The 27,798-nt window shown below is 36.2% G+C and overlaps 1 protein-coding gene across 4 annotated transcripts in view; it reads left to right on the forward strand.

The window, feature by feature from the left end:
• senp7 (SUMO specific peptidase 7) overlaps window positions 1-27,798 on the forward strand; it is a 190,703-nt gene that overhangs the window by 120,124 nt on the left and 42,781 nt on the right. For all 4 annotated transcript variants that reach the window (XM_039744831.1, XM_039744832.1, XM_039744834.1 and 1 more), the window contains 2 exons: window positions 21,731-21,916; window positions 26,152-26,399. In XM_039744831.1, the coding sequence (XP_039600765.1) occupies window positions 21,731-21,916; window positions 26,152-26,399 (434 nt within the window). The remainder of the gene's footprint in view (window positions 1-21,730; window positions 21,917-26,151; window positions 26,400-27,798) is intronic.

Below are 27,798 nucleotides of genomic sequence, written 5' to 3' on the forward strand. Positions count from 1 at the left end.
TGCAATATGTTACTTGTGGCCTCCTGTCAAGATTTGCTCACATGCACATTTTATATCTCATTAAATAACATTTTGGAAAAATAATGATTAAAAGACTGCATCCAATATGTTTCAAGTGTATAATTTATATAATTAGAAGGGAAACTAAAAATATCCTACTCTATTATAAATTTTGTAAATTGTGAATGCGTGAAATCTTACTACTTGCTGAAAGAGCAATACAACTGACTTGTTGCTAAAAAGAATTTGTCAGCTGTAAATGAGTATTAGATTATTTTACTGAAAACAGTGGAGTGCTCTGATACAGAAGCAGAAATGAAATAATTTTGTTATGATGACAGAAGTTCAGAATGCTGTAACAAGCCAAACAGGTAAATTTTACAGTTTTACCACATTCGGTGACCAAATTATTAGGCATACCTGGTTGCTAATACAATTAACCCCTTTTTCCAAGCAGCCAATGTAGCTACAGCTCAGCATGCAGTACCATGCATAGTTTTGAATACACCTCTTTGTAGAAAAATAGTGTTACATTAAAATAGTCTTATTTTTGGATCTTCAAATATTTATACCTCTTTGCGTTGATGGCAACACTCTTTGTATTCTCTTAACTAGCTTCACAAGGTAGCTACCTGGGGTGCTTTTACAGCCATCTTGAAGGAGTTCTCAGATATTTTTGTTGCTTTTTTTACCTCATCTCAAACTATCTACAGTCAGGTCCATAAATATTTGGAAAAAGACAACTTTTTTCTAATTTTGGTTCTGTACATTACCACAATGAATTTTAAATGAAACAACTCGGATGCAGTTGAAGTGCAGACTTTCAGCTTTAATTCAGTGGGTTGAACAAAAGATTGCATAAAAATGTGAGGCAGCTAAAGCATTTTTTAACACAATCCCTTTATTTCAGGGGCTCAAAAGTAATTGGACAATTGACTCCAAAGGCTATTTCATGGGCAGGTGTGGGCAAGTCCGTCGTTATGTCATTATCAATTAAGTAGATAAAAGGCCTGGAGTTGATTTGAGGTGTGGAAGATTTTGCAGTGAACAGACAACATGCGGTTAAAGGAGCTCTCCATGCAGGTGAAAGAAGCCATCCTTAAGCTGCCAAAACAGAAAAAACCCATCCGAGAAATTGCTACAATATTACGAGTGGCAAAATCTACAGTTTGGTACATCCTGAGAAAGAAAGCAAGTACTGGTGAACTCAGCAACGCAAAAAGACCTGGACATCCACACAAGACAACAGTGGTGGATGATTGCAGAATCATTACCATGGTGAAGAGAAACCCCTTCACAACAGCCAACCAAGTGAACAACACTTTCCAGGGGGTAGGTGTATCGATATCCAAGTCTACCATAAAGAGAAGACTACATGAAAGTAAATACAGAGGGTACACTGCAAGGTGCAAGCCAGTCATAAGCCTCAAGAATAGAAAGGCTAGATTGGACTTTGCTAAAGAACATCTAAAAAAGCCAGCACAGTTCTGGAAAAACATTTTTTGGACAGATAATACCAAGATTGACCTCTACCAGAATGATGGCAAGAAAAAAGTATGGAGAAGACGTGGAACAGCTCATTAGCCAAAGCATACCACATCATCTGTAAAAAATGGTGGAGGTAGTGTGATGGCTTGGGTGTGCATGGCTGCCAGTTGCACTGGTTCACTAGTGTTTACTGATGATGTGACACAGGACAGAAGCAGCCGAATGAATTCTGAGGTGTTCAGAGACATATTGTCTGCTCAAATCCAGCTAAATGCAGTCAGATTGATTGGGCAGCGTTTCATGATACAGATGGACAATGACCCAAAACATACAGCCAAAGCAACCCAGGAGTTTATTAACAGTAGAATTACCAGAGCCTACGAAAAATCTCGTAGCTCCGTCCCACCTTAAAACGCTTCACACCTCTCAGTCACGTCTTTTGTCTTCTAAATTTGTGGCTAAGCAGCAAACAGCAAGTAGCCTACTATTCCATCCCCCAATGGCGAACAGTTTTCTCAGCTCAAGCTTGTTTACCTGTGTGTCAGTTGCTTGGAGTTGTATAGAGTAAGAAGTCAAGCAAAATGACATCTTTTAAAAATACTATATCGTTATTTGGAACACTTGCATTTCATGTGTGTTCCGTGTCTACATAGATCTATGTACACACATCGTTAAAAAAGAAACGTTTTTCATGTTGTAGTCATAATTGAAAAAAATGTAGACATGAAGTTTATAATGTGTGAAGACTGAAGTCCAAATATCAAAGAAACAGTTTCACAAAAAGTACAAATATAATAGAACAAGTGCGCTTTTATTCAAAAATATAACTACAGAAAAACAACCTGCGTTAGAGTGCGATATTGACACGCTTTTGCTAAGAGCGCTGTGGTGGCACAACGGCATCAACTCTTGACTGGTAGTCTGAACTTCACGGGTTCGATTCTAGATGAGTCCGTTTTGAAAAGCGAGCTTCACGTATTCTTACTATTTTAAAATAAAAACATACATTTGATTCCAGTCTGTAACAGCCTGTGTAATTTATTATACTTGTAAAGGTTAGGTTTTTTTTTTATTCTGTTATTCTCTCAGCCGCATTAACGATCCCAACTCAAACCATACCCCCGCTGTTTTCTCAGACGCGCTATAACAGAGGAAATCTCAAATCATGATGACTGTTCTACATTGAATCAAGAATACCCTTTTGCCATCGCTGTACTTTGTATATGTACATGTGAAACACTGCACTCGTGACTTTACGCTGTAGGAAGTAAGTAAGTAAATAAATAAAGGTAATAACATTAGATCTGGCTCTTACATACAAGGGATGGTACATATAACATTTATATGTTACTTACATACAAGTGACAATACATATAACATTTATATGTTACTTACATAAAAGCCAGATCTAATGTTATTTACCTTGAGTTATTTACTTACATGGCAACGGTTCTACATGGGATCAAGAATGCACTTTTGGCATCGCTGAATTTTGTATATGTATATGGGAAGCTCTGCACTCGTGACTTTGCGCTGTAGGAAGTAAGTAAATAAATAATATCTATATAGTAATAACAGTAATTTTATTATTATATAGCAGCTTCCCTGTCTGCCTATCACAGTGGTGTGAAAAACTATTTGCCCCCTTCCTGATTTCTTATTGTTTTGCATGTTTGTCACACAAAATGTTTCTGATCATCAAACACATTTAACCATTAGTCAAATATAACACAAGTAAACACAAAATGCAGTTTTTAAATGATGGTTTTTATTATTTAGGAAGAAAAAAACGTACATGGCCCTGTGTGAAAAAGTAATTGCCCCCTTAACCTAATAACTGGTTGGGCTACCCTTAGCAGCAACAACTGCAATCAAGCGTTTGCGATAACTTGCAGTGAGTCTTTTACAGCGCTCGTGAGGAATTTTGGCCCACTCATCTTTGCAGAATTGTTGTAATTCAGCGTTATTTGAGGGTTTTCTAGCATGAACCGCCTTTTTAAGGTCATGCCATAGCATCTCAATTGGATTCAGGTCAGGACTTTGACTAGGCCACTCCAAAGTCTTCATTTTGTTTTCTTCAGCCATTCAGAGGTGGATTTGCTGGTGTGTTTTGGGTCATTGTCCTGTTGCAGCACCCAAGATCGCTTCAGCTTGAGTTGATGAACAGATGGCTGGACATTCTCCTTCAGGATTTTTTGGTAGACAGTAGAATTCATGGTTCCATCTATCACAGCAAGCCTTCCAGGTCCTGAAGCAGCAAAACAACCCCAGACCATCACACTACCACCACCATATTTTACTGTTGGTATGACGTTCTTTTTCTGAAATGCTGTGTTCCTTTTACGCCAGATGTAACAGGACATTTGCCTTCTCAAAAGTTCAACTTTTGTCTCATCAGTCCACAAGGTATTTTCCCTAAAGTCTTGGCAATCATTGAGATGTTTCTTAGCAATATTGAGACGAGCCCTAATGTTCTTTTTGCTTAACAGTGGTTTGCATCTTGGAAATCTGCCATGCAGGCCATTTTTGCCTAGTCTCTTTCTTATGGTGGAGTCATGAACACTGACCTTAATTGAGGCAAGTGAGGCCTGCAGTTCTTTAGACGTTGTCCTGGGGTCTTTTGTGACCTCTCGGATGAGTCATCTCTGCGCTCTTGGGGTAATTTTGGTCGGCCGGCCACTCCTGGGAAGGTTTACCACTGTTCCATGTTTTTACCATTTGTGGATAATGGCTCTCACTGTGGTTCGCTTGAGTCCCAAAGCTTTAGAAATGGCTTTATAACCTTTACCAGACTGATAGATCTCAATTACTTCTGTTCTCATTTGTTCCTGAATTTCTTTGGATCTTGGCATGATGTCTAGCTTTTGAGGTGCTTTTGGTCTACTTCTCTGTGTCAAGCAGCTCCTATTTAAGTGATTTCTTGATTGAAACAGGTAAGTAAACAGCAGTAATCAGGCCTGGGGGTGGCTACGGAAATTGAACTCAGGTGTGATACACCACAGTTAGGTTATATTTACTTTTTCACACAGGGCCATGTAGGCTTGGATTTTTTTTTCTCCCTAAATAATAAAAACCATCATTTAAAAACTGCATTTTGTGTTTACTTGTGTTATTTTTGACTAATGGTTAAATGTGTTTGATGATCAGAAACATTTTGTGTGACAAACATGCAAAAGAATAAGAAATCAGGAAGGGGGCAAATAGTTTTTCACACCACTGTATATATTTATCTCCTTAGGTGTTTTTTTTATATATCTATTATGCAGTGCCCTATGGGGTGCTAAACAGGCAACTACAATGATTTTCGAAATATATAAAGTCATTCCTGAATATATAAAGTCAAAACTTGAATATATAAAGTCGTCATCAGAATATATAAAGTCATTCTTGAATATATAAAGTCAGAGTTAGAATATATAAAGTCACTGGCAGAATACCCGCGCTTCGCAGCGGAGAAGTAGTGTGTTAAAGAAGTTATGAAAAAGAAAAGGAAACATTTAAAAAATTTTGTCATTGATATGAGTAGTGTTGTCATATTTATCTATATATATATATATATATATATATATATATATATAAATACCAGCTTGGCAGCAGAGAAGTAAAAAGAAAAGGAAACATTTTAATAATAGCGTAACATAATTGACAATGTAATTATTTTGTCATTGTCATGAGTGTTGCTGGAATATATATATATATATATATATATATATATATATATATATATATATATATAAATATATATATATATACATATTTACACATATATATACATATATACACATATACATATCTACATATATACTGTATATACACATATATTTACAAATCTACATATATATCTACATATATATATTGGGGTGGGACTCGATTAAAAAAATTAATCCAATTAATTAGAGGCTGTGTAAAAATTAATCTTGATTAATCGTATGTAATCACACGTAAATTTGCCCCAAATCGCAAATGTTTTTTTTTAATTTAAAAGGGTTTTAGTGGGCAACAAAATCAAATAATAGACATGGACATGAATATTGTAAACTCAAACTGTTTTAATTTCTGAAAAAAAAAATGCTTTTAAACTGCATTTGACTTCAAAACAGAAACAAAAATATCATCCCTGGTTAAAATTGGGCAGACTTAAAAATAAAGTGGTAGTTTAAGTACATTTTCAGAATGGTATTGTCTTTAAATAATAATAACCAAAATTTCAACATAAAGTGCAGTTTTTCTTCTTAAAAAAATAAGTCAGAAACATAAAAGGTAATTTGACCAACTTAATCTTTAAACTCTGAGTAACCTCAGCCAAAATTATTTTGTACATTAGGCTAAAACAGTGTGATCATTGAACATTTTGTAATTAGATGTAATTAGAATTACTAACGGTCATGGAAGTCCAGTGATCCCCAGTAAGAGCCACAAAGTCCGCTTTCTGTAATGCATCTAATTTTGCTTGCTTTTCAGTGTGCACAAAACCATGCTTTTATCAAGGCTTCGCTCGGGTAGTCTTTTGAAATGAAATTTTGATCCGATCAGTCGTAGGAACATGCTTTATTCCGACTCTAACATTTTTGTAGCTGTGATGTGTGCATCAGTGTAATGGATGTACCAGGAAATCATGCATTGACAAAAGTTCCCCTTTGCTTGGAATTGAAAGTGTGATTAAATGCGTTATAGAATTTCGAAGTGAAACCTGCCCAACTTTTGTAAGTAAGCTGAAAGGAATGAGCCTGCCAAATTTCAGCCTTCTACCTACACGGGAACTTGGAGAATTAGTGATGAGTCAGTGAAGTGAGTCAGTGAGTGAGTGAGTGAGTCAGTCAGTCAGTCAGTCAGTCAGTGAGTCAGTGAGGGCTTTGCTTTTCATTAGTATAGATTCCTGAATATGTAAAGTCAAAACTTGAATATATAAAGTCGTCATCAGAATATATAAAGTCATTCCTGAATATATAAAGTCAGAGAATATATAAAGTTATGCCTGAATATGTAAAGTCAAAGCCTGATTATATAAAGTCAGTGTCAGAATATATAAAGTCATTACCGAATATATAAAGTCAGTGTCGGAATATATAACCTCATTCCTGAATATATAAATTTAAAGTCTGATTATATTGATATTGATTGAAACGACTCTGGCACATTTTTAGTAAACTCAATGAGTTCCTACTAAAACGTAATGAACTAAGTTAACAAAAACATCTTTAGAAAAATATTAAAAGAAAAACTCACTGTTCAGTTAATTCATTCAAAATGATGTATGTGCCCGGCATTTTGAACACTATATTTATTTATTCTTTTTGTATGGGAGCATATTTGGGCGAACCTCACAAGCCCGATCGACTCTGAGTGGCTTCTGTCGAAGTTTACCTTTCACTAGAAAGAGTGAAATAACAAGCACGGAAATTTTATATATTTGGGAATCATTTTATGTATTCTGACGCTGACTTTATATATTCAAGTTTTGACTTTATATATTCCAAAGCTGACTTTATATATTCGGTAATGACTTTATATATTGAAACTCTAACTTTATATATTCAGTAATGACTTTCTATATTCCAAAAATCGTTGTAATTGCCTGTTTGGCACCCCATAGGGCACTGTATAATAAATATATAAAAAACAGCTAAGGGAATTAGATATATAGATAGATAGGAAGGAAAGGCACTAGATGATAGGCAGAATAGGAAGCTACTATATAATAAAGCTGCTATATAATAATAAAATTACTGTTATTACTATAGATAGACAGGGAGTTCAGGCAGGCAGAACGGCGAAGGTTTAAAAAAAAATAATTTTCTCCCCAGTGGGGAATCGAACTCCAGTCTCTGAAGTACGGCAAGTCTGCTGTGCTCTGAGTGATGAAATCTTACCACTACGCCACAGGAGCTGTTGTGACATTCTTTAACCTTTTGTGAAAGTGTTTATTTGATCATTGGCCTTCAGGCTTCACACATTTTATAGTTTATGCCTACATTTTGTAACATTTATTACTAAAATATGAAAAGTGTCTGTTTTAACAATGTGTTTACACAGATTACTATGGAAACGGAACACATGAAATGAGTGTGTTCCAAATAATGATCTATTATTTCCTCTCTAAATCTCCACTTCACTCCCAGATAATCAATCAAGGAATTAGCTGGGAGAAGCTCGTGCACGTTCTAAGTTGGTGGCGGGATGGAATTGCCAGCTGCTTGCAGCTTGTTTTTATCAGCACATTTAGATGAACAAAAGACACTGGCGGAGATGTGAGAACAGTTTTAAGAAGCGATTTAAGGTGGTACGGATCTACAAGTTTTTTCGTAGACTCTGGTAATACTAGTGTTAACGCAAAGAAGTGGAAAATTCTTGAATTGCCAAGTCAGTCACCTGATCTTAACCCAATTGAGCATGCATTTCACTTGTTGAAGACTAAACTTCAAACAGAAAGCCCCACAGACAAACAGCAACTGAAAGCCGCTGCAGTAAAGGCCTGGCAGAGCATTAAAAAGGAGGAAACCCAGCATCTGGTGATGTCCATGAGTTCAAGACTTCAGGCTGTCATTGCTAGCAATGGGTTTTCAATCAAGTATTAGAAATGAACATTTTATTTCCAGTTATTGAATTTGTCCAATTACTTTTGAGCCCCTGAAATAAAGGGATTGTGTTAAAAAAATGCTTTAGTTGCCTCACATTTTTATGCAATCTTTTTGTTCAGCCCACTGCATTAAAGCTGAAAGTCTGCACTTCAACTGCATCTGAGTTGTTATATTTAAAATTCAATGTGGTAATGTACAGAACCAAAATTAGAAAAAAGTTGTCTCTGTCCAAATATTTATGGACCTGACTGTATATATGAGTTTAGGTCAGGTGACTGTAGTGGCCAGTTTATCTGTTACACTCCTCCATCACATTCCTTCTTTGGAACAAATAGGTCATACACATCCAGGAAAAGTGTTGCTTTACCTGTTGAAAAACAAATGGAGGGCCAGAAGAGATGGCATGTTCTACATAGTTCCGTTTTAGCCGTGCTGGTTAAATATTCCTAAATTTGTAAGGCCTGGCTCATACCTATTTGTATGTATATGTGTGCATTTTCTTTGCTTTTTTTAGTTGATTGACATGTATTGTTAATGCACATTAACATACCTAAGTTTGTGTATTGTGCAAATTATTAAATGTTTCTGCTTGTCATTTTGTGCTTAAATAAAGCGGTCTAGTATTGGAGTCCTTTTTCCTTTCACATGTAGACATTTTGTTGAGCCATTTGTCAAAGTTTGTGGTATTCTGGTTGTACAACACATGGGTTGTCTGTTGTCATGGCAGTTATGGTTACTGGAGATCTAAAGATGCTAAAGTGCATTGGGTGCATTCCTCCACAGAATGAACACCCTTATTTGCTCAGCCTCATCTGCCTGAGAAAGAAAAAAGATGACTATTAGAGATTTGAAAAGGGCAGGCCTCTTGGGTGATGCTTTTTCTTGTGAAAGGAGGTGCTAATATGCACAGTGGTGCATCTATGTGCATAGAATATGCTGTATGTAACTTTTTTTTTAAACAAATATACTGCACTCCCCTATAGAAAATGCAGAAGTGTGAATGTGCCCTAAATAAATAGCCAGCCGTTTCACTAGCATGTCATTCCCAAACTATAAGACCTGTTATGCCAAATAATGGGAGCTACACATGCATACATTATCCATTCATCTGTTCCAGAAGACCTCATGGTTGAAAACAGAAATGTCATACAGTGGTGTGAAAAACTATTTGCCCCCTTCCTGATTTCTTATTCTTTTGCATGTTTGTCACACAAAATGTTTCTGATCATCAAACACATTTAACCATTAGTCAAATATAACACAAGTAAACACAAAATGCAGTTTTTAAATGATGGTTTTATTATTTAGGGAGAAAAAAATCCAAACCTACATGGCCCTGTGTGAAAAAGTAACTGCCCCCTGAACCTAATAACTGGTTGGGCCACCCTTAGCAGCAATAACTGCAATCAAGCGTTTGCGATAACTTGCAGTGAGTCTTTTACAGCGCTCTGGAGGAATTTTGGCCCACTCATCTTTGCAGAATTGTTGTAATTCAGCTTTATTTGAGGGTTTTCTAGCATGAACCACCTTTTTAAGGTCATGCCATAGCATCTCAATTGGATTCAGGTCAGGACTTTAACTAGGCCACTCCAAAGTCTTCATTTTGTTTTCTTCAGCCATTCAGAGGTGGATTTGCTGGTGTGTTTTGGGTCATTGTCCTGTTGCAGCACCCAAGATCACTTCAGCTTGAGTTGACGAACAGATGGCCGGACATTCTCCTTCAGGATTTTTGGTAGACAGTAGAATTCATGGTTCCATCTATCACAGCAAGCCTTCCAGGTCCTGAAGCAGCAAAACAACCCCAGACCATCACACTACCACCACCATATTTTACTGTTGGTATGATGTTCTTTTTTTGAAATGCTGTGTTCCTTTTACGCCAGATGTAGCGGGACATTTGCCTTCCAAAAGTTCAACTTTTGTCTCATCAGTCCACAAGGTATTTTCCCAAAAGTCTTGGCAATCATTGAGATGTTTCTTAGCAAAATTGAGGCGAGCCCTAATGTTCTTTTTGCTTAACAGTGGTTTGCGTCTTGGAAATCTGCCATGCAGGCCGTTTTTGCCCAGTCTCTTTCTTATGGTGGAGTCGTGAACACTGACCTTAATTGAGGCAAGTGAGGCCTGCAGTTCTTTAGACGTTGTCCTGGGGTCTTTTGTGACCTCTTGGATGAATCGTCTCTGCGCTCTTGGGGTAATTTTGGTCGGCTGGCCACTCCTGGGAAGGTTCACCACTGTTCCATGTTTTTGCCATTTGTGGATAATGGCTCTCACTGTGGTTCACTGGAGTCCCAAAGCTTTAGAAATGGCTTTATAACCTTTACCAGACTGATAGATCTCAATTACTTCTGTTCTCATTTGTTCCTGAATTTCTTTGGATCTTGGCATGATGTCTAGCTTTTGAGGTGCTTTTGGTCTACTTCTCTGTGTCAGGCAGCTCCTATTGAAGTGATTTCTTGATTGAAACAGGTGTGGCAGTAATCAGGCCTGGGGGTGGCTACGGAAATTGAACTCAGGTGTGATACACCACAGTTAGGTTATTTTTGAACAAGGGGGCAATTACTTTTCACACAGGGCCATGTAGGTTTGGATTTTTTCTCCCTAAATAATAAAAACCAGCATTAAAAACTGCATTTTGTGTTTACTTGTGTTATATTTGACTAATGGTTAAATGTGTTCAATGATTAGAAACATTTTGTGTGACAAACATGCAAAAGAATAAGAAATCAGGAAGGGGGCAAATAGTTTTTCACACCACTGTATATGGACTTACCAAACCAAAGGAGAGATTTCCGCCAGTCTGATATCAACTGCCTGCTTATTTTTACCCTAACTAGTCTCCTGTTCTTTGTCTTTTTCAGTGGTGGTTACTTTGTAACAGTTCTATCATGAAGGTCTAATTCATATAGTCTCCTTCAGACAGTTAATGTTGAGATATATGTGCAACTTGAATTCTGAAGCATTTAATTGGGGTGTAATCTGAGTTGGCTTCAATTTCCCATTTCTGAACCTGATGACTCCAATAAACCAGTTTTCTGCAGCAGATGTAATTGGTGGCCTGTCTTTGGTGGTGGATTTCATCATAATGCTGCAACTTTTAAAGAGGCACATGTAGTATTTATAATGGTATAATTGACTGTTCAGCTTTTTCCAGTTATTTTAGTAAAACTTTAAATCAAATCTACTATTTGTGGGGGGCATTTAAAAAGATTTTTAAATGTATAATTTTTATTTGAGAAAGAAACTCATATATGGGCATTAAGTATGCAATGGAATGTGATTACCAAAACATGATGATTAAAGTTTGGATAAATGTTAGCTGGTCTGACTAGTTTAGATATTTACTGTAAGCTGATAAGTAGCATCAGAGTATGTGTTGTCTGATGTTGTTTTCATGAACATAGAAGTAAATTTTGGGCTATTATTTAAGAAAGAAATCCATTACAAATTACTAATTATTTTTGTCATTTTTATTTTTTCTTGGCAAAACGGTACTACTTTTTAAAGTTACATCGTAAACCTATGAAAATGTGTAAAAATTGGAAAGTAAATTAAAAGCATCCAAGTATTGTTTCACTATTTTAATGATGAGAAAATAATAAAGAATAATGAATTTAGCTGTTAAACAAGTCAACTATATTGCCCCTGTTGCATTTTATATATGTGAAGCAGCAAGAATTTGTGTTTTAAAAAAATTCTTAGTAAAATAAAAATAAAGTAATATTAATTGGCATGGACAAGTTTTAATCCCCTTGAAAGTCATAATTTTCTGCATGTCAAATGATTTGTACCCATTTTTATCCATTCAGTAATTTTAATGTGAACTCTTATTTTGTAACAATACATTTCCAATGTCAAAATAAACCATTTTCTGTAGATACTGCCCCCTCCAGAACTTTTGGAACAGCAAGGCCAATTATTTTTCTGTGCAATGATGAAATTTGTGTACAAGATCAAAAGATGAATATAGGAACAGTGATCAGAGTTTCAGGTTTATTCCCTGGTATTTATATTTAGATATGTTAAACAGCATAGAAAATAGCACGTTTTGTATCAAACCACCCAGTTTTTCAAGTGAGCAAAAATGTTGTAATAGAATGTTTTCAACTAAATTAAAGTAAAAAATACTTGATACTTGGTTGCATATCCCTTGCTCACAATAATTGCATCAAGGCTATGCCCTATAGACTCCAAATTTCATGTTCCTTTATTGGTTATGCCTTCCCAGGCTTTTACCGCAATATCTTTCATTTGTCTGTTTTGTGGGATTTCTTCCTTCAGTCTTCTCTTTGATAGGTGAAATGCATGTTCATTTGGGTTAAGATCTGATGAGTGGTTTGGCCAGTCCAAAACATTCTTTTTTTTTCTCCTGATGAAGTTTGTTGAGGTGGCATTGTGTTTGGGCTCATTTTCTTGCTGCATAATAAAGTTCCTCCCAATTAGTTTGGATGCATTTCTGCATAAATTGGCAGATAATATGATTATGTAGACTTCCGAGTTCATCCTTCTACTACCATCATGAGTTGCATCATCAATAGAAATGATTGAACCTGTTCCAGATGCAAGCCCATGCCGTGATAAATCCTTCACCATGTTTCACAGATGAGCTTGTATGTAAGAAGGTCCACATAAAAGCACATATGGCATTTGCTACAAAGAATAAAAAAGACCCGGTTAAGATGCGAGAGGAGGTTTTATAATCAGATGAGACCAAAATAGAACTTTTTCGCCAAACTTCAAAAAGGTGTTTATGGTGTACATAAATCACTGCCCATGACTCAAGAAACATGATACCTACAGTAAAATGTAGTGGCAGCTTCATACAGGGGTGGCCATGAAAGAAATGTGCAAAGAGTGTACATGAGCATGCTGAAACGGGCACAGAAATGTACACTTTCCGCATCTTCTGTAAATGTGAGTACCAAATTTGATAATTTTTCTCTTCACCACATAATGCAGTTGTCTTGGGGGATGCTTTTCATTAGCTGAGACTAGGAATCTTGTGAGAGTTGAACGGACATTGGATGGATACAAATACCGCAGAATATTGCAGAAGAATTTGTTCCGGTCTACTAAGACCCTACTGCTCAGAAGAAGATTCACCTTTCAACATGACAATATCTCTAAAGCATAAGGCCAAAACACTAGAATGGCTCAGAAACAGAAAGGTGACTGTTTTGGAATGGCAAAGTTAACGCCCTGATCTTAACCCCATTGACAATCTATGGCAATATTTGAAAACTGATATCCAGAGGTGCCATCAGCCAAAAGGATCTCTGTAAATTCTGCCATGAAGAATGTGGAAAAAATCACTTCTGAACAATGTGCAACCCTGGTACAGTAATCCCTTCTCGATCGCGGGGGTTGCGTTCCAGCACCCCCCCGTGATAGGTGAAAATCCGCGAAGTAGAAACCATATGTTTGTATGGTTATTTTTATATATTTTAAGCCCTTATAAACTCTCCCACACTGTTAACATTATTAGAGCCCTCTAGACATGAAATAACACCCTTTAGTCAAAAGTTTAAACTGTGCTCCATGACAAGACAGAAATGACAGTTCTTTCTCACAATTAAAAGGATGCAAACATATCTTCCTCTTCAAAGGAATGCATGTCAGCAGAGAGAGACAATCAAAGAGAAAGCAAACAATCAAAAAATCAATACATGCTGTTGGGCTTTTAAGTATGCCAAGCACCGCAATAAAGCGGCTGCAAAGAAGGGAGCAATGTGAAGTTAGTCTTTCAGCATTTTTTAAAGCAGCGTCCGTATCCTCTAGGCAAACAGCCTCTGCTCACACCCCCTCCGTCAGATGCAGAGAATGTCAAAGAGAGTGAGAGAGACAGAGAAAAGCAAACAATCAAGCACCGCACAGGAAGCATATCTTATATCATTGAGGAGTTTTATTTAATACGTAATACAGTGATCCCTTGCTGTATCGCGCTTTGACTTTCGCGGTTTTGCTCTATCGCGGATTTTATATGTAAGCATATGTAAATGTATATTGCGGATTTTTAAGCTGATTCGGATTTCTGCGGACAATGGGTCTTTTAATTTATGGTACATGCTTCCTCAGTTTGTTTGCCCAGTTGATTTCATAAAAGGGACGCTATTGGCGGATGGCTTAGAAGCTACCCAATCAGAGCAAGTATTACATATTAACTAAAACTCCTCAATGCTATAAGATATGCCTCCTGCGTGGTGCTCGAGTTTGCTTGTTTCTGCCTCTATCTCACCCTCTCTGACATTCTCTGCGCCTGACAGAGGGGGTGTGAGCAGAGGTGCTGTTTGCACAGAAGCTGTTTGCCTAGTGGATACGCTCCTCTAAGAAATGCCGCTTTATCGAGGTGCGTTCAAAAGCTCACTTATTGATTTTTTGATTGATTGCTTTAATCTCGCGCTCTCTCTCTCTCTCTGACGTTCTCTGCGCTTGACGGAGGAGATGTGAGCAGAGGGTTTTTTGCACAGAGGCTGTTTGCTTAGAAGATAGGCACGCTCCTGTAAAAAATGCTGAAAGGCTACCTTCGCATTGATCCCTTCATTGCCGCTGCTTTATCGCGGTGCTTGCATAATTAAAAGCGCAACAGCCCTATTGATTTTTCATTGTTTACTTTACTCTCTCTCTGACATTCTCCGCTCCTTACGCGCACTTTGAAGAGGAAGATATGTTTGCATTCTTTTAATTGTGAGAAAGAACTGTCATCTCTGTCTTGTCATGGAGCACAGTTTAAACTTTTGACTAAAGGGTGTTATTTCATGTCTAGAGGGCTCTAATAATGTTAAAAAAAACGTATTTAGAAGGTCGTAAACAGGTTTTCTATGCTCTAACTGCGAAAATATTAGATTTATAAATAAAGAATCTTACTTCGTGGAAATTCATTTATCTGTCTGGAGCGGATTAACCGCGATAAACAAGGGTTTACTGTATAACTGTGCGGAGAATATTTATAAACAGTGTGGGAGAGTTTCTAAGGGCTTAAAATATATAAAAATAACCATACAAACATATGGTTTCTACTTCGCGGATTTTCACCTATCGCGGGGGGTTCTGGAACGCAACCCCCGATCGAGGAGGGATTACTGTACATGCTCTGATTGGAGAGCTTCTAAGCCATCCACCAATAGCATCCCTTGTATGAAATCAAATTCGCAAACCAACTGAGTAAATAGTACCATAAATTAAAAGACCCATTGTCGCAGAAATCCATGAACTAGCGAAAAATCCACGATATATATTTAGATATGCTTACATTTAAAATCCGCGATAAGAGTGAAGCCGCGAAAGTCGAAGCGCGATATAGCGAGGGATCATTGTACATACTTACCCCTAAAGAATGAATACTGTTATTACAGCAGAAGGGTTCTCAACAAAGTATTCATGTGTATTTGTTGAATACTAATACAAAAAGTATGTTTTTAAGTTTTTATTATTTGAGTTCACATTAAAAATACTGTATGCAGAACGTTATGATGATTTTCAAGAGGATTTAATACTTTTGTATGCCACTATAAAAGCAAAACAAGCTAACCACTCTGCTACTTGCAAATACTTTTAGTTAAATAGTTAAAAATATAGTTAGTATACCAGCCTGCAGTTGAGAGCAATTATTGATTGGATGGGACTGGATACCTTATTGACCCCCAACTCTCTAGACGCATGCCATTTGTTCCACAGCTTTCTAGGGATCACTGTCTGGAAGCTGGGGACTCCACAGCATGGGTGCTTTAAATATATGTGTCACAATGACCAGGTGGTCCTGTTTTTTCCATGGCAAGGGACAAGGTGAGGAGTCTTTGTGAAGAGATCTCTTGGGAGAATGGAAGGAGATGAGGGATCTGAAGCTGAGCAGGTGGTGGAAGTTGGCAGAGGTCTCATTTAGCAGAATAGTCATGGAGACAAACACCAGGGGCTCTTTTCATGCTGCTCAAAGCATCTCATCATGTTGGCTATATGTCTGCAGGTTCATGACACATTGCGAACCATGATCATCATCAGTGTATGTGATAGGGGGACAAGTCGAGGTGAGTCACGACTTGTTGCGAGTGTCTTGTTTATTGTTTTGGATGTGTGCCCTTTGACTCCTATCAGCAGGAAAGTTTGCATAGTTACTTCAGAGTAAGGCCCTTCCCTGTTTTTGTATAAAGCAATACGTATGCCTATTTGTCAAAGAGCTGTATCTGCGCATCCTAAGTGGTGTTTTTCCCTTCTCGTTGCTCGTTACATTATCAATGGACATGGTGATCAAAAAGAAAGCAATTAACTTCTTGAAATTATATTTCATTAACTAACATTTAAGGTGAAGACTGATTCAACTTGTACACAGACCTCTCCATGTTTGTGGGCAAGTTAGAGAGAAATGCCAAAAAATGACACACATGTCAGGATGTGGCAGTGCTCAAAATCTTCAATTTTGTAGACTTGTTTGAATGCTCCTGAAGAAAATTTTAATTATGCAGAGCACATTTCTATTTGTGCAGAAATTGATGCATAATGCAAATAAGAATTTTTTTTTCAGTGACTATAACATGATTAAAGAATTTAAACTGTTAACTTGTAACACCTCTTACGTTACTTTAATTGAATTAAACTTACCAGTAATGACTCCTTTGTGCAGCAGAAACCCCCCAACACTGAATAAAAATGATTTCATTTTACTCCAGTGACCTGCGCCTTCCTCAAATATGACTCATATAGAGTACCATAGAGACGAGGGTGGAAAATATTTTGCAACATGTCTAGGTAAAAAAAAATAAAAAAAATACTGGTACTGCATAATGCTATCAAGTCAGCATGAACCAAAATCCTTAAGGAATGTTTCACGTACTTACTGTAGTTAAATACAAGCCTTAATGAATCAGGCTTTTCTGGAGACAAACAAGATCCCATCTGGTACTGAATAGTTTTACCTAATAAAGTGGCTACTGAGTATATTTTCTTTGTACACCATAGCTGTGTAATTGAATTGTCTAGTACATGCTTGCATGGACTTTGGCTTGTCTCACCTCACTTTATAGCAGGACACAATCATGCCTTCACCCATGGTCACTTACACTGGGCCAGTTTAGAGTCACCAGTTCGACTAACTTGCATGTGTTCGGAATGTGAGAGGAATCCAGAGTCTTGAGAAGAAGAAAACAGCCACACTGAAAAAATGGGCAAACTTCACACAGGCAAGAAGCTTGACCAGGAAGTACATCTGAAGATGTAAGGCAGTAGTCCTTTATTAAGCAAAGGTTTTCAGTATTATTGTAAGAATATGTTTAATTTTTAGAAGTGATTTTAATTCTGTAATTCTTTTAAATTGTACCTTTTTAGAATTATTTTTAAGTTGTCATAAAATATTCAGTTCAGCCAATAAGCTTAATCTTAAATCTGTCATGATTTAGGAAGTTTATCGCAAAACACAACTTCAAATATGTCCTGTCACAACAGCCAATAATACACAGCCATAATCATAAAACCCTGCAGAGGCCATCAATTTCGTATTTCAGCATCCTATAGAGCAAAGGATAGTTTAGCATATACAGTATTTTAACATGAAAGACCTTAGAGATTAAACGGTTTTGTTTGATATAAGTCAGACAAAAAGCACTAATGTAAAAGAGTATTAAGCACCTTGGTGTGTTGCTTCTGAAATTATTGTCACTAACTTATTGTAGAGCACCTTGCTTCACCTAGTGTAACTACAGTTGATAGCTAGTCTTTAAGTCAAGCAGGAGAAGCATCTGAGCAAATGAAACTGAAGGATAATGGCAATGTATTGAAAAGAAAAAAAGCTGGAAAAGATTATAGTAACAAAGACAAATTCATGAAAATAATTCCAGCGCCAATAAAAAATATTCATATTTTGAAAGTGTTCGTGATTCATTATTAAACAACATTGAATAACAGTGGATTTAATTATACCATCCATCCATTATCCAACCCACTATATCCTAACTACAGAGTTACGGGGGTCCGCTGGATCCCAGCCAACACAGGGCACAAGGCAGGAAACAAACCCTTGGCAGGACGACAGCCCACCGCAGGGATTTAATTAAGATTAAGTTTATTTTTATTTATTTACTGATTGTTTGATTGGATGTATTATATGTTCTTTGAGATAGATAGATACTTTATTAATCCCAAGAGAAAATTCACATACTTTGAGCCTGCATTCTTGTTTTTTATGTTTCTGTTTCTGTTTGCGTTTGAATTTCCCCATGGAATTAATGTTAATCTAATCTGTATTTTGACAGTGATTCAACAGCAATGCACTTTAATGTTAAAGTGAAACCAGATCTCTCAAAGTGGTCTACATTTTTACAGATATGGACTACAAAATAATTGAGCTAATACTAATTAAGTATTTACCTCCTTCAAGTCAGTAGTTAATAGATTCACCTTTGGTGGTAATGACAGCTTTGAGTATACGTGCACAGGTTTCTGTCAGCTTTGTATATTTGAATTCTGCCATTTTCCCCCCATTCTTCTTTGGAAAACTGTTCAAATCATTATGTTGCATGATGATCGTGAGTGAACAGCCCTTTTGAAGTCTAGCCACAAATTCTCAATTGGATTGAGTTCTTGATTCTGGCTTGCCATTCCAGAACATTAACATACAAAATATAATCTTGTCTTGAAATAAATGGAAGATGAAAGCAATTATATAAGTATATTTAAGACTTTATTTATTGAATAGTATTATCTGTGACTTAAGTCCCTGATCACTGACCTCCTATCCTCTGATCTTTCAGTCCTAGTTATAAATGAACAAATGCAACAAGCTGTTGATCTTCTTGCCTATCATTTTTTTGTTAAAAAAATAAGTTCCTTATTACTCATTTATATAATTTTAATAAATTACTATGTTTAACTAATACTAAAAGCTACAAGGGAAATTTATTTCAGTTACTTTTTTAGGTTAATATTGAAACTGATTTTTGTGTTACTATTGGTTAACTTATATTAATAGATATTTTTAATTTGCTAATTATTAAATACTACTGTATTTTTGATATACTTTGAAAAATGTTAAGTTTAAAAAAAGTGAATAACAATTAATCAACAGACCCACCACTAACACACACAAGTCAAAGCCATTTTCAGATCACTTGGAATGATGTTGGCTATGTAAGAAAGCTACTAAGCCACAACAAACCTATTTGTGCCCCAGTTTTAACTCCATTGTAAACTGCTGTTTAAAAGCACATAGGCAATATAGTTTACTGACACATGTAATTGAATTCTATTATCTCTTGTTACTTTTGAATATGACTCATTGTTACAAACAATTTCATAAACAAAAATGTAAAACTGACTTTTAGACAAAGTAAATAAAAAATGTGAAATGCTCCATATCAGTTGCCAAATGCATCTGGATGTTGCGTAATGTGTACATTGTTTAACTTGTTTTACCCTCTTCCCTCACATGCCTTCAGCCCTCCTGCACAGAGGCCACCCACACCATTATGCTACAACCACCATAGTTCATGGTAGGGATGTTATGCTTTTGGTAATGTACAGTGTTTGGCCTAAAAATACCGTTTAGTGTGATAGCAAAAAGGTAACATTTTGGTTGCATCAAACCATAGAATCATAAACCATCTTTCAGTTGACTTAATGCACAATCTTTCCAAACTCTAGCTTACAACTCTTTCGGAGTTATAGGTCTATTGATGGTTTTCCTCACTGTTCGACTTCTTGTGCCATACATTTTTCAATTCTTAATGGTTAATTTAACTTAACTGTAGGGATATTGTGTGGTTTGAGTATTTTCTTTAGTCCTTCCCCTTGCTTGTGCTTTTCAGTTATCTTTTAAGGGAGATGGTGATTCTCTTGTCTGAGTTTCTGGATTTCACAGATGGGTTGTCATCTTAAATTAAAAAAAAAAAAAGTTTAAATGTTTTAGGGGCTACTGATCACAGATTTCAGTTCTGTGTGCAGTGTAAAGGACATTTTAATCTTGCATACTGGGGAAATGAAACAACTGATACTCGTTCTGTTAAGAGCAGTTGACATCTTGTTATACACTGCACCCTTCATTAAGAAAGCCAGTAAACAGCACAAGTTCCCTAAATGCCCTGTTGAATCACCTAATTCAGACTCTTCCAATTCTGTATCAGCCTCACAAGATTCATACCAAAAACCTGAATCAAAGAGGGATGTTAAATCAACTTACAACGTAGATTTTCTTTTACCATGAAATGTAACCTTGTACATTATCTACAAAACGAAAGCATAAAACCTTCAGCTATAAAGACATTTGAAAATAAAGCATGTTAGATACAGGGGTAAATCAATTTTTTAAATGACAAAAATGAAAATCTTGAGGTTTCATAAATTAATATTTTAGCATGTTTGTACAATAGGCCATCAGGCAATCAGGTGATCGTCTCCTTGCACGCTAATTGACAAATATAAGAAAGCTCACACTACTGCAGAACGGCTCATCTTGTCTTGTGCAATAAATATATGCCCCAGAATTCTTAATGAGTCAGCCACAAGCAAATGAAAACATTTTCTGTCTGCATTCTCTTCACTTACCCACATTTTGACAAACTTGTGAAAACTGGATGAGTCCAGGTAATTTATTAGAAAGACAAATGGACATAAATTTGATTCAGTAATAAATACCTATGTGTCAAATTATTTTTCCATCCAACAAAGATAGATAAAGCATAGATTTGGCCACAATACCGAATCACTACAGATTAGACCATCAAGGTACAGGTGCATTTATACTACATCTCGACTACAAACATTTAACTAATTCATTATTTTACTTCAAAAACCAGTGGGCTACACTAGTAATGATTTAGGTGTGTTGTATTAAAGGAGGTGAATAGTTATGTGATCAGTTATGTTTTATAAGAGGGATTTTCAAGAAGTTTCCGCTTTTTTTTTTTAACTCTATGTATTAAGAATTTCAAAAACAAATGACATCACTTTTCCACATAGTCACCTTCGTTTGCGATACAATTTTCCTAAGCGTTGTACCAACTTTTTAATGCCCAATTACTACTACTCCTGCCTTCACTGTTTCCAACAAAAATATAAAAGTGTGGAAACTTTTTCCATTTCCTTTGTATTTATAATTAATTTAGATCACTTTACGGAGATCTGTTTAAAAAGCAAAATTTAATGCACAGTGATTCAATTTTGTATTCTTACAATACTTGAAAATTTCCAAGGGGAAGAATACTTTTTATGAACACTGTAATTTCTACATTATTTGATATAGGAGCAAAATGAAGCATGTTTGATATTAGTGTTGAAGGACAATATATATAGATTTTTGTGAGAAGATTACAGAAAGAAAGCAATGATTAAAGAGAAAATGAAAATAAGATGGTTAAATGAAAGTGGAGCAGGTTGAAGCCAAGCTAATCTTGTAAGAGTCCTGTATCATGTTTGACTGCAGTCACATAGACTTTTCATTTTTTTGTTTGATAACTTAAATCACTTATTTCCACATCAATTTCAGGTTTTTTAAATCTCAGGTTGTATATCAAATTTCCCTTAAGATCAAATCCATTGAGTATAAGCCCAACTCTGTTAACAGCATACAGTAGTTATAAATGAGGCTGCATATTTTTTGTATGTTATGATATCATTTGATTCCATTAACTATTTTAATTTTACTCTTTTCTTTTGCTCATGCTGAAAAGATTTTTTTTTTTTTTTAGATTCTCAGGATGGTTGCATTTCTTTATCAGTGGTGACTTCTCAACTTAAGAAATATGGTACATGGACTTACAAATCATCAGAAGACAATAAGGAGATGCAGTCTGTTATCTGTCTTTGGGTTTCGGAAGCTCAGGCACAGCTAATTCAAAAAGAATTGTCAGCAGTATATCCAGTGCAGCAACCATGTAAGAAATTTTCTTTCAAACAAAAAGCTAAATGAGTCTCATTAAGTTCAGACAGAAAATTAAACAGAGCCTACATACATTGCATTTGGCCCACTTGTTCTTCAAGGAAACTTGTCAGGAAAGTTTGTTTTGTTGAGATATCTCAAATAGAGTTTGCTGTGCAAATTTTTAAAGTTTCCAATTGTAAAGCCCTGGAGAATTTTTCAACTTGTCTATCTTAAAATGGAGAAACATTATATGCGACTTTAATTACAGATTAGTTTTGCTGTTTCAAATTTAAATTGGAAGAAGTCACTTCAACTTGTATGTTTTATATATTTTCCTGTCTTACTTTTCCAAGAGCAAAATGGATCCCCTTTACAAGTTAGTTAAATGCCTGGGGAGCTGCGCACACAGGCCGCATTTCTCACTAGCTAAAGTCAGAAGCCATTTCCAAAACAAGCGACAAATTCTCAATGTTCTCTTATACTGCTTGAGGTGAAGTAACAAAAAAAGAAATAAAAGATTGACATATGTCACTTTTCTAAGAGCAAATATAGGTGGAAAGGAGTTACACTTTTAGTGTCTAGGAACATTTGGTGTCTTGGAGCTGCTGTCTATGGCCATTTTTTGTTTCAGTATGAGGTAATGCACAGGTCAAATCCTTTTGTCATCCATCAGCATGGCTAAAACCAAAGAGCTGTCAACTCAAATGAGAAAAAAAGTTGTTGAGTTGCATAGATTAGGGAATGGATACAAAATAAATAGGTATTCAATTGAAATTACCTGTAAGCACACTCGGGGCCATGATAAAGAAGTTTGAAAAGCATGGAACTATAGAAGTGTTGAACATTTTCCAGGAAGGGTACTCATTTAATTGCCCTCCACACAGAGTGACGAGGATGCCAAGAGAGGCAAAACGTTTATTTGAATCTTGGGGGATTCACCGTTTCAAAATCAACTGTGAGATAACACCTCCATTACCAGAAGCTTTATTGACGAGTGGCACAAAAGAAGCCTCTCCTGAGCCCAAGACACAAATCCCAGTGTCTCAAATTTGCCAAGTAAAATTGGAAATACAACTAGGAGTTGTGTTGTGGTCAGATAAAACAACATTTGAGCTTTTCACCTCAATGTGGTGGTGGCTCTTTGATACTTTGTTATATTTTGAGGTTGTTTTGCTGCCAGTAGTCCAGGAGCTCTTGTTAAGGCCAATGGCATAATGAATTCCATTAAATACCAGAACATTTTAGCCAAATATCTGGTTGCCCTCTATGAGAAGGCTGTAACTGGGCCGTGGTTGGGTCTTCCAACAAGACAATGATCAAACGCACTCATCAAAATCAACAATGAATTGATTGCAGAAACAGAGAATCGGGGTTGTGTAATGCCCTTGTCAGTCTCCAGATTTGAACCTATTTGAAAATCTGTGGTCTCAATTGAAGAGAACAGTTTACAGGAAAAAAACCTTTGAATCTCTGAGTTGGAAATGTCAAATGAATTAATGCGAAAATTGTCGATCGGTTACACGGCAAATTGGTTAAATGTGTATCAATAGACTATGCTCAAACAGTTGATGCTAATGTTGTGGAAGATGTAAACATCAACTTACAATATCCGGTAAAATATCTACAATCGTTAACACCATCCGGTCTTCCACCTGCCGTATTACTGTTGAAAGAAGGATGTATTGTAATGTTATTGCGCAGTTTATCAATGGGTGATGGGCTATGCAATAGAAAAAGATTAGTTGTATTCAAAATTGGTCGAACAATTCTGACATGTAAAATTTTAACAAGCGACAAGTAAAGTAATGTACAGTGGGTATGGAAAGTATTCAGACCCCCTTCAATTTTTCACTCTTTGTTATATTGCAGCCATTTGCTAAAATCATTTAAATTAATTTTTTCCCTCATTAATGTACACACAGCACCCCATATTGAAAGACAAAAAAATTATTTTTGAAATTGTTGCAGATTTTTTACAAAAAGAAAAACTGAAATATCACATGGTCCTAAGTATTCAGACCCTTTGCTCAGTATTTAGTAGAAGCACCCTTTTGAGCTAATACAGCCATGAGTCTTCTTGGGAAAGATGCAACAAGTTTTTCACACCTGGATTTGGGGATCCTCTGCCATTCCTCCTTGCAGATCCTCTCCAGTTCTGTCAAGTTGGATGGTAAACATTGGTGGACAGCAATTTTTAGGTCTCTCCAGAGATGCTCAATTTGGTTTAAGTCAGGGCTCTGGCTGGGCCATTCAAGAACAGTCACAGAGTTGTTGTGAAGCCACTCCTTCGTTATTTTGGCTGTGTTCTTAGGGTCATTGTCTTGTTGGAAGGTAAACCTTCGGCCCAGTCTGAGGTCCTTAGCACTCTGGAGAAGGTTTTTGTCCAGGATATCCCAGTACTTGGCCGCATTCATCTTTCCCTCAATTGCAACCAGTCGTCCTGTCCCTGCAGCTGAAAAACACCCCCACACCGTCATGCTTCACTGTGGGGACTGTATTGGACAAGTGATGAGCAGTGCCTAGTTGTCTCCACACATACCGCTTAGAATTAAGGCCAAAATATTCTATCTTGGTCTCATCAGACCAGAGAATCTTATTTCTCACCATCTCAGAGTCCTTCAGGTGTCTTTTAGCAAACTCCAAGATAGAAGTTTTTGGCCTTAATTCTAAGCGGTATGTGTGGAGACAACCAGGCACTGCTCATCACTTGTCAATCACAGTCCCCACAGTGAAGCATGGCGGTGGCAGCATCATGCTGTGGGGGTGTTTTTCAGCTTGCGTTTCTTAGACTTCATTTCCGTAAGTGTGTTCCGTTATCTGTTTTTCCAACATAAAATATATTTTTTTAAACATTATCTTTTAAATCAACCAAAAGTTCAAAAACACTAGCAATTTTAAATATTTTACAAAAGTTTTCGTGGCGCCCCTAGAAAATTCCACGGTGCACCAGTGCGCCACACTGCACCAGTTGCCCGACAATGACTTACATAGACTTTAATTTGGTGGGCATCCTTCACTCTGGAAATATAGCACATATTTTTTTTCCACACAGAAATTAAACAAGTTCAACTTGGAACAAATTTTTAATGGATGTTAGCATGTGATGACACCAAGCTTGTTGTACAAATAAACAAATTAATTTTATGATTATTTTGCAATACCTAAATAATTTAAGTGGAGTTCTCAAAATATTCAGGGTTTTGGCAGCACCCCGCATTATAAACCGCCACCGAATTTCATATTTACATCATATGGATCAGGATCTATGAAAGGTATTGAGCAACAACAAATCTGTTCTGGGCTATGTTTTAGTTACATGAGATTGTAAAGTACTATTCAAAACTTAGTTTTCATCCATCCATCCATCCATCCATTTTCTAACCCGCTGAATCCGAATACAGGGTCACGGGGGTCTGCTGGAGCCAATCCCAGCCTTTCATGTAGTTTACTAATGCATGTAATTGCTTTCTGGTATCATTTAATTTTAAATATGGCTCACCGTTACAAAAATATTTAACAAACAAAAATGTGATGATTGACTCTACAAAGTAACTAAAAAAGGTATAATGTCCCAATTTTCAAATCATTTTACTAAATCTCTAAACGCACCTGTTATACCATGCATACATTTAGTAATTTGTCATAATATTGGAACCAGAATATTTTCTCATTGATATAAAGTCAACAGTTTTTTGTTATATTTTATATTATATTGGATTTCCGTGTGTCTACCCAAATTAAATGTTTGTCTATTGTTTTTAAAATTGTTTTTGCGCTTCATCTGTTGGTTTGCATTCAATTTTGACATTACCTGCAAATGTCTTAAATAATGTTCACTTATCAGAATAATTTTCATTATTTCAATTGATACTGATTACATGACCTCTATGGCAGTCTTTTCTCTCTGTTCATTATTAAGCTACTTGAAATCCAGTTGTATAGTTCTCTACTAATTCTAATGATGTTCTTTTCAGAAATGTTAACATTTTCATGCAGAAGAGGTAAATTTACTACAAAACATAAGCACAAAACAGTTTTTTTTGCTGAACCATAGATAACACTGAATCTGGAATACCAAAGACAGTATCTACAAAAGTGGAATAACTGAGTACTGCTGATGTTAGAAATATTAGAAAGTATCAGTTAAAGGATTTTTGGTCTTTTCTTCTCAGTGATATTTGATCTCCTCATAATGATGTGGCAGAATTTTTCGTGGAAATTAATTCCTTTTTCTTTATTTTTTTTTAGCTGTTGCAAATGAATTTCTCATTGTGGAGTTGGTGAAGCCCTTGGATTTGAAAAAAAAACAGTTGCTTAGTGATATAATGTCTGAGATAGGAAACAGAAATGGAATGTCTCTACATGATGATGTGCTGACTTGTGAAGATGTTTGCACTCTACTGCAAGGTTTAAACTGTGAAAATTCCTTTATTTCATGGTGCAAATACCAGATTAGAAAAAAAGAAAGTTATTTGGAGACTCCCATTTCACCTAAGGTAAAGAGAATTTTAAAAAGATAAGCTTTTAACCTCTATTTTGCTTTGTGCTTATTTGCAATTAGGGCAATGGTTAAGATTAAAAAAATGCTAAAAAGTTTTAAAATTGTATTTTGATTATATAAGCCAAGTTCAAATATATGAGTGCCTGCAGTGTAGCTAATATGTAAGACACGAGATAGTCCAATGCTGGACCTTGTCTTAATGAGGCTAAGTTAGATCCTTCCATCCATCCATTATCCAACCTGCTATATCCTAACTACAGGGTCACAGGTGTCTTCTGGAGCCAATCCCAGCCAACACAGGGTGCAAGGCAGGAAACAAACCCCGGGAAGGGCGCCTGCCTAAGTTAGATCCAAATTTTCAATTGCCATTTTTGGCTAGAATATTAGAAAGAATGAGTTAGTTATAAACAATCAGTAGATTATCTTAAGTCCAATAATTTATGTGAGATCTACCATTCTGGCTTTAGACGTTATCACGGTATTGAGACGGCCCTCCTGAAAGTATTGAATGATATCTCTCATATTACTAGGGTCCTATGATTTCCACGATGCGGAAAACACAGAAGGAATCACGGAATTAACGCTTAAAAATGGATTATAGATTTAAAAATGGAAATGTGCGTAATTTAGAGACTGAAGGGGTGACTGTTACAAAACTTCCCAATAAATTAAATGATTGAATAATCTGTAGTTATATCATTCAAATACTATTTTCTAGTTTGTTGTTTTTGAAGCAAATGCAATTCTTCGTAGTAATCTAGTCGTGCCTCTGTGTGTTTGTGCATGTCAGTCCTGCATGTTTTCTCATTAAAGGCACACGAGTTAGCTAGCTGCACGAGATAGGTTATCTGATACTGCTCTCTTTAACATTTCTAACTAGTTAAAAAAACTAAGAAACACGAGCTTAGCCTTAACATTGAGGGCACAACAATATCCCGGCAACTTTTATGAATCTGGACAACTTTTCCGCAAGTTTTGCCAGCATACCATAGACTGGACACGAAAAGATACTTGCAATGACAATGACATAGGTTTATATTCATGTGTGCAATTCTGCAATGAATTGGCTGCACAGTTGCCTTGTAGAACTAAGATCCTGGATGGCTGACAATTTTCTTGATCTTAAACAAAGTAAAATGAAAGTGGTGATAGCTGGTTCTGCAGCCAAAGCTCAAATTGGTTTCAATCATCTAGGCTGCTTCATGGACTTTTAAAAACCTCAGGTTTGGAATCTTATTTTTGATAGTAACCTCTTTTTTGAGAAACAGATTAATTCTGTGGACAAGAGTTTCTTTTTATAGCTTTCAGACTGTTCTGTCATGGTGTGGATAGGAGGAGAAATGGAGTAGGAGATATTCTGAAGGAACAGTATGTCATGAGTGTTTTGGAGGTGA

Source organism: Polypterus senegalus, chromosome 2 (assembly GCF_016835505.1).
Source record: "Polypterus senegalus isolate Bchr_013 chromosome 2, ASM1683550v1, whole genome shotgun sequence".
NCBI lineage: Eukaryota > Metazoa > Chordata > Cladistia > Polypteriformes > Polypteridae > Polypterus > Polypterus senegalus.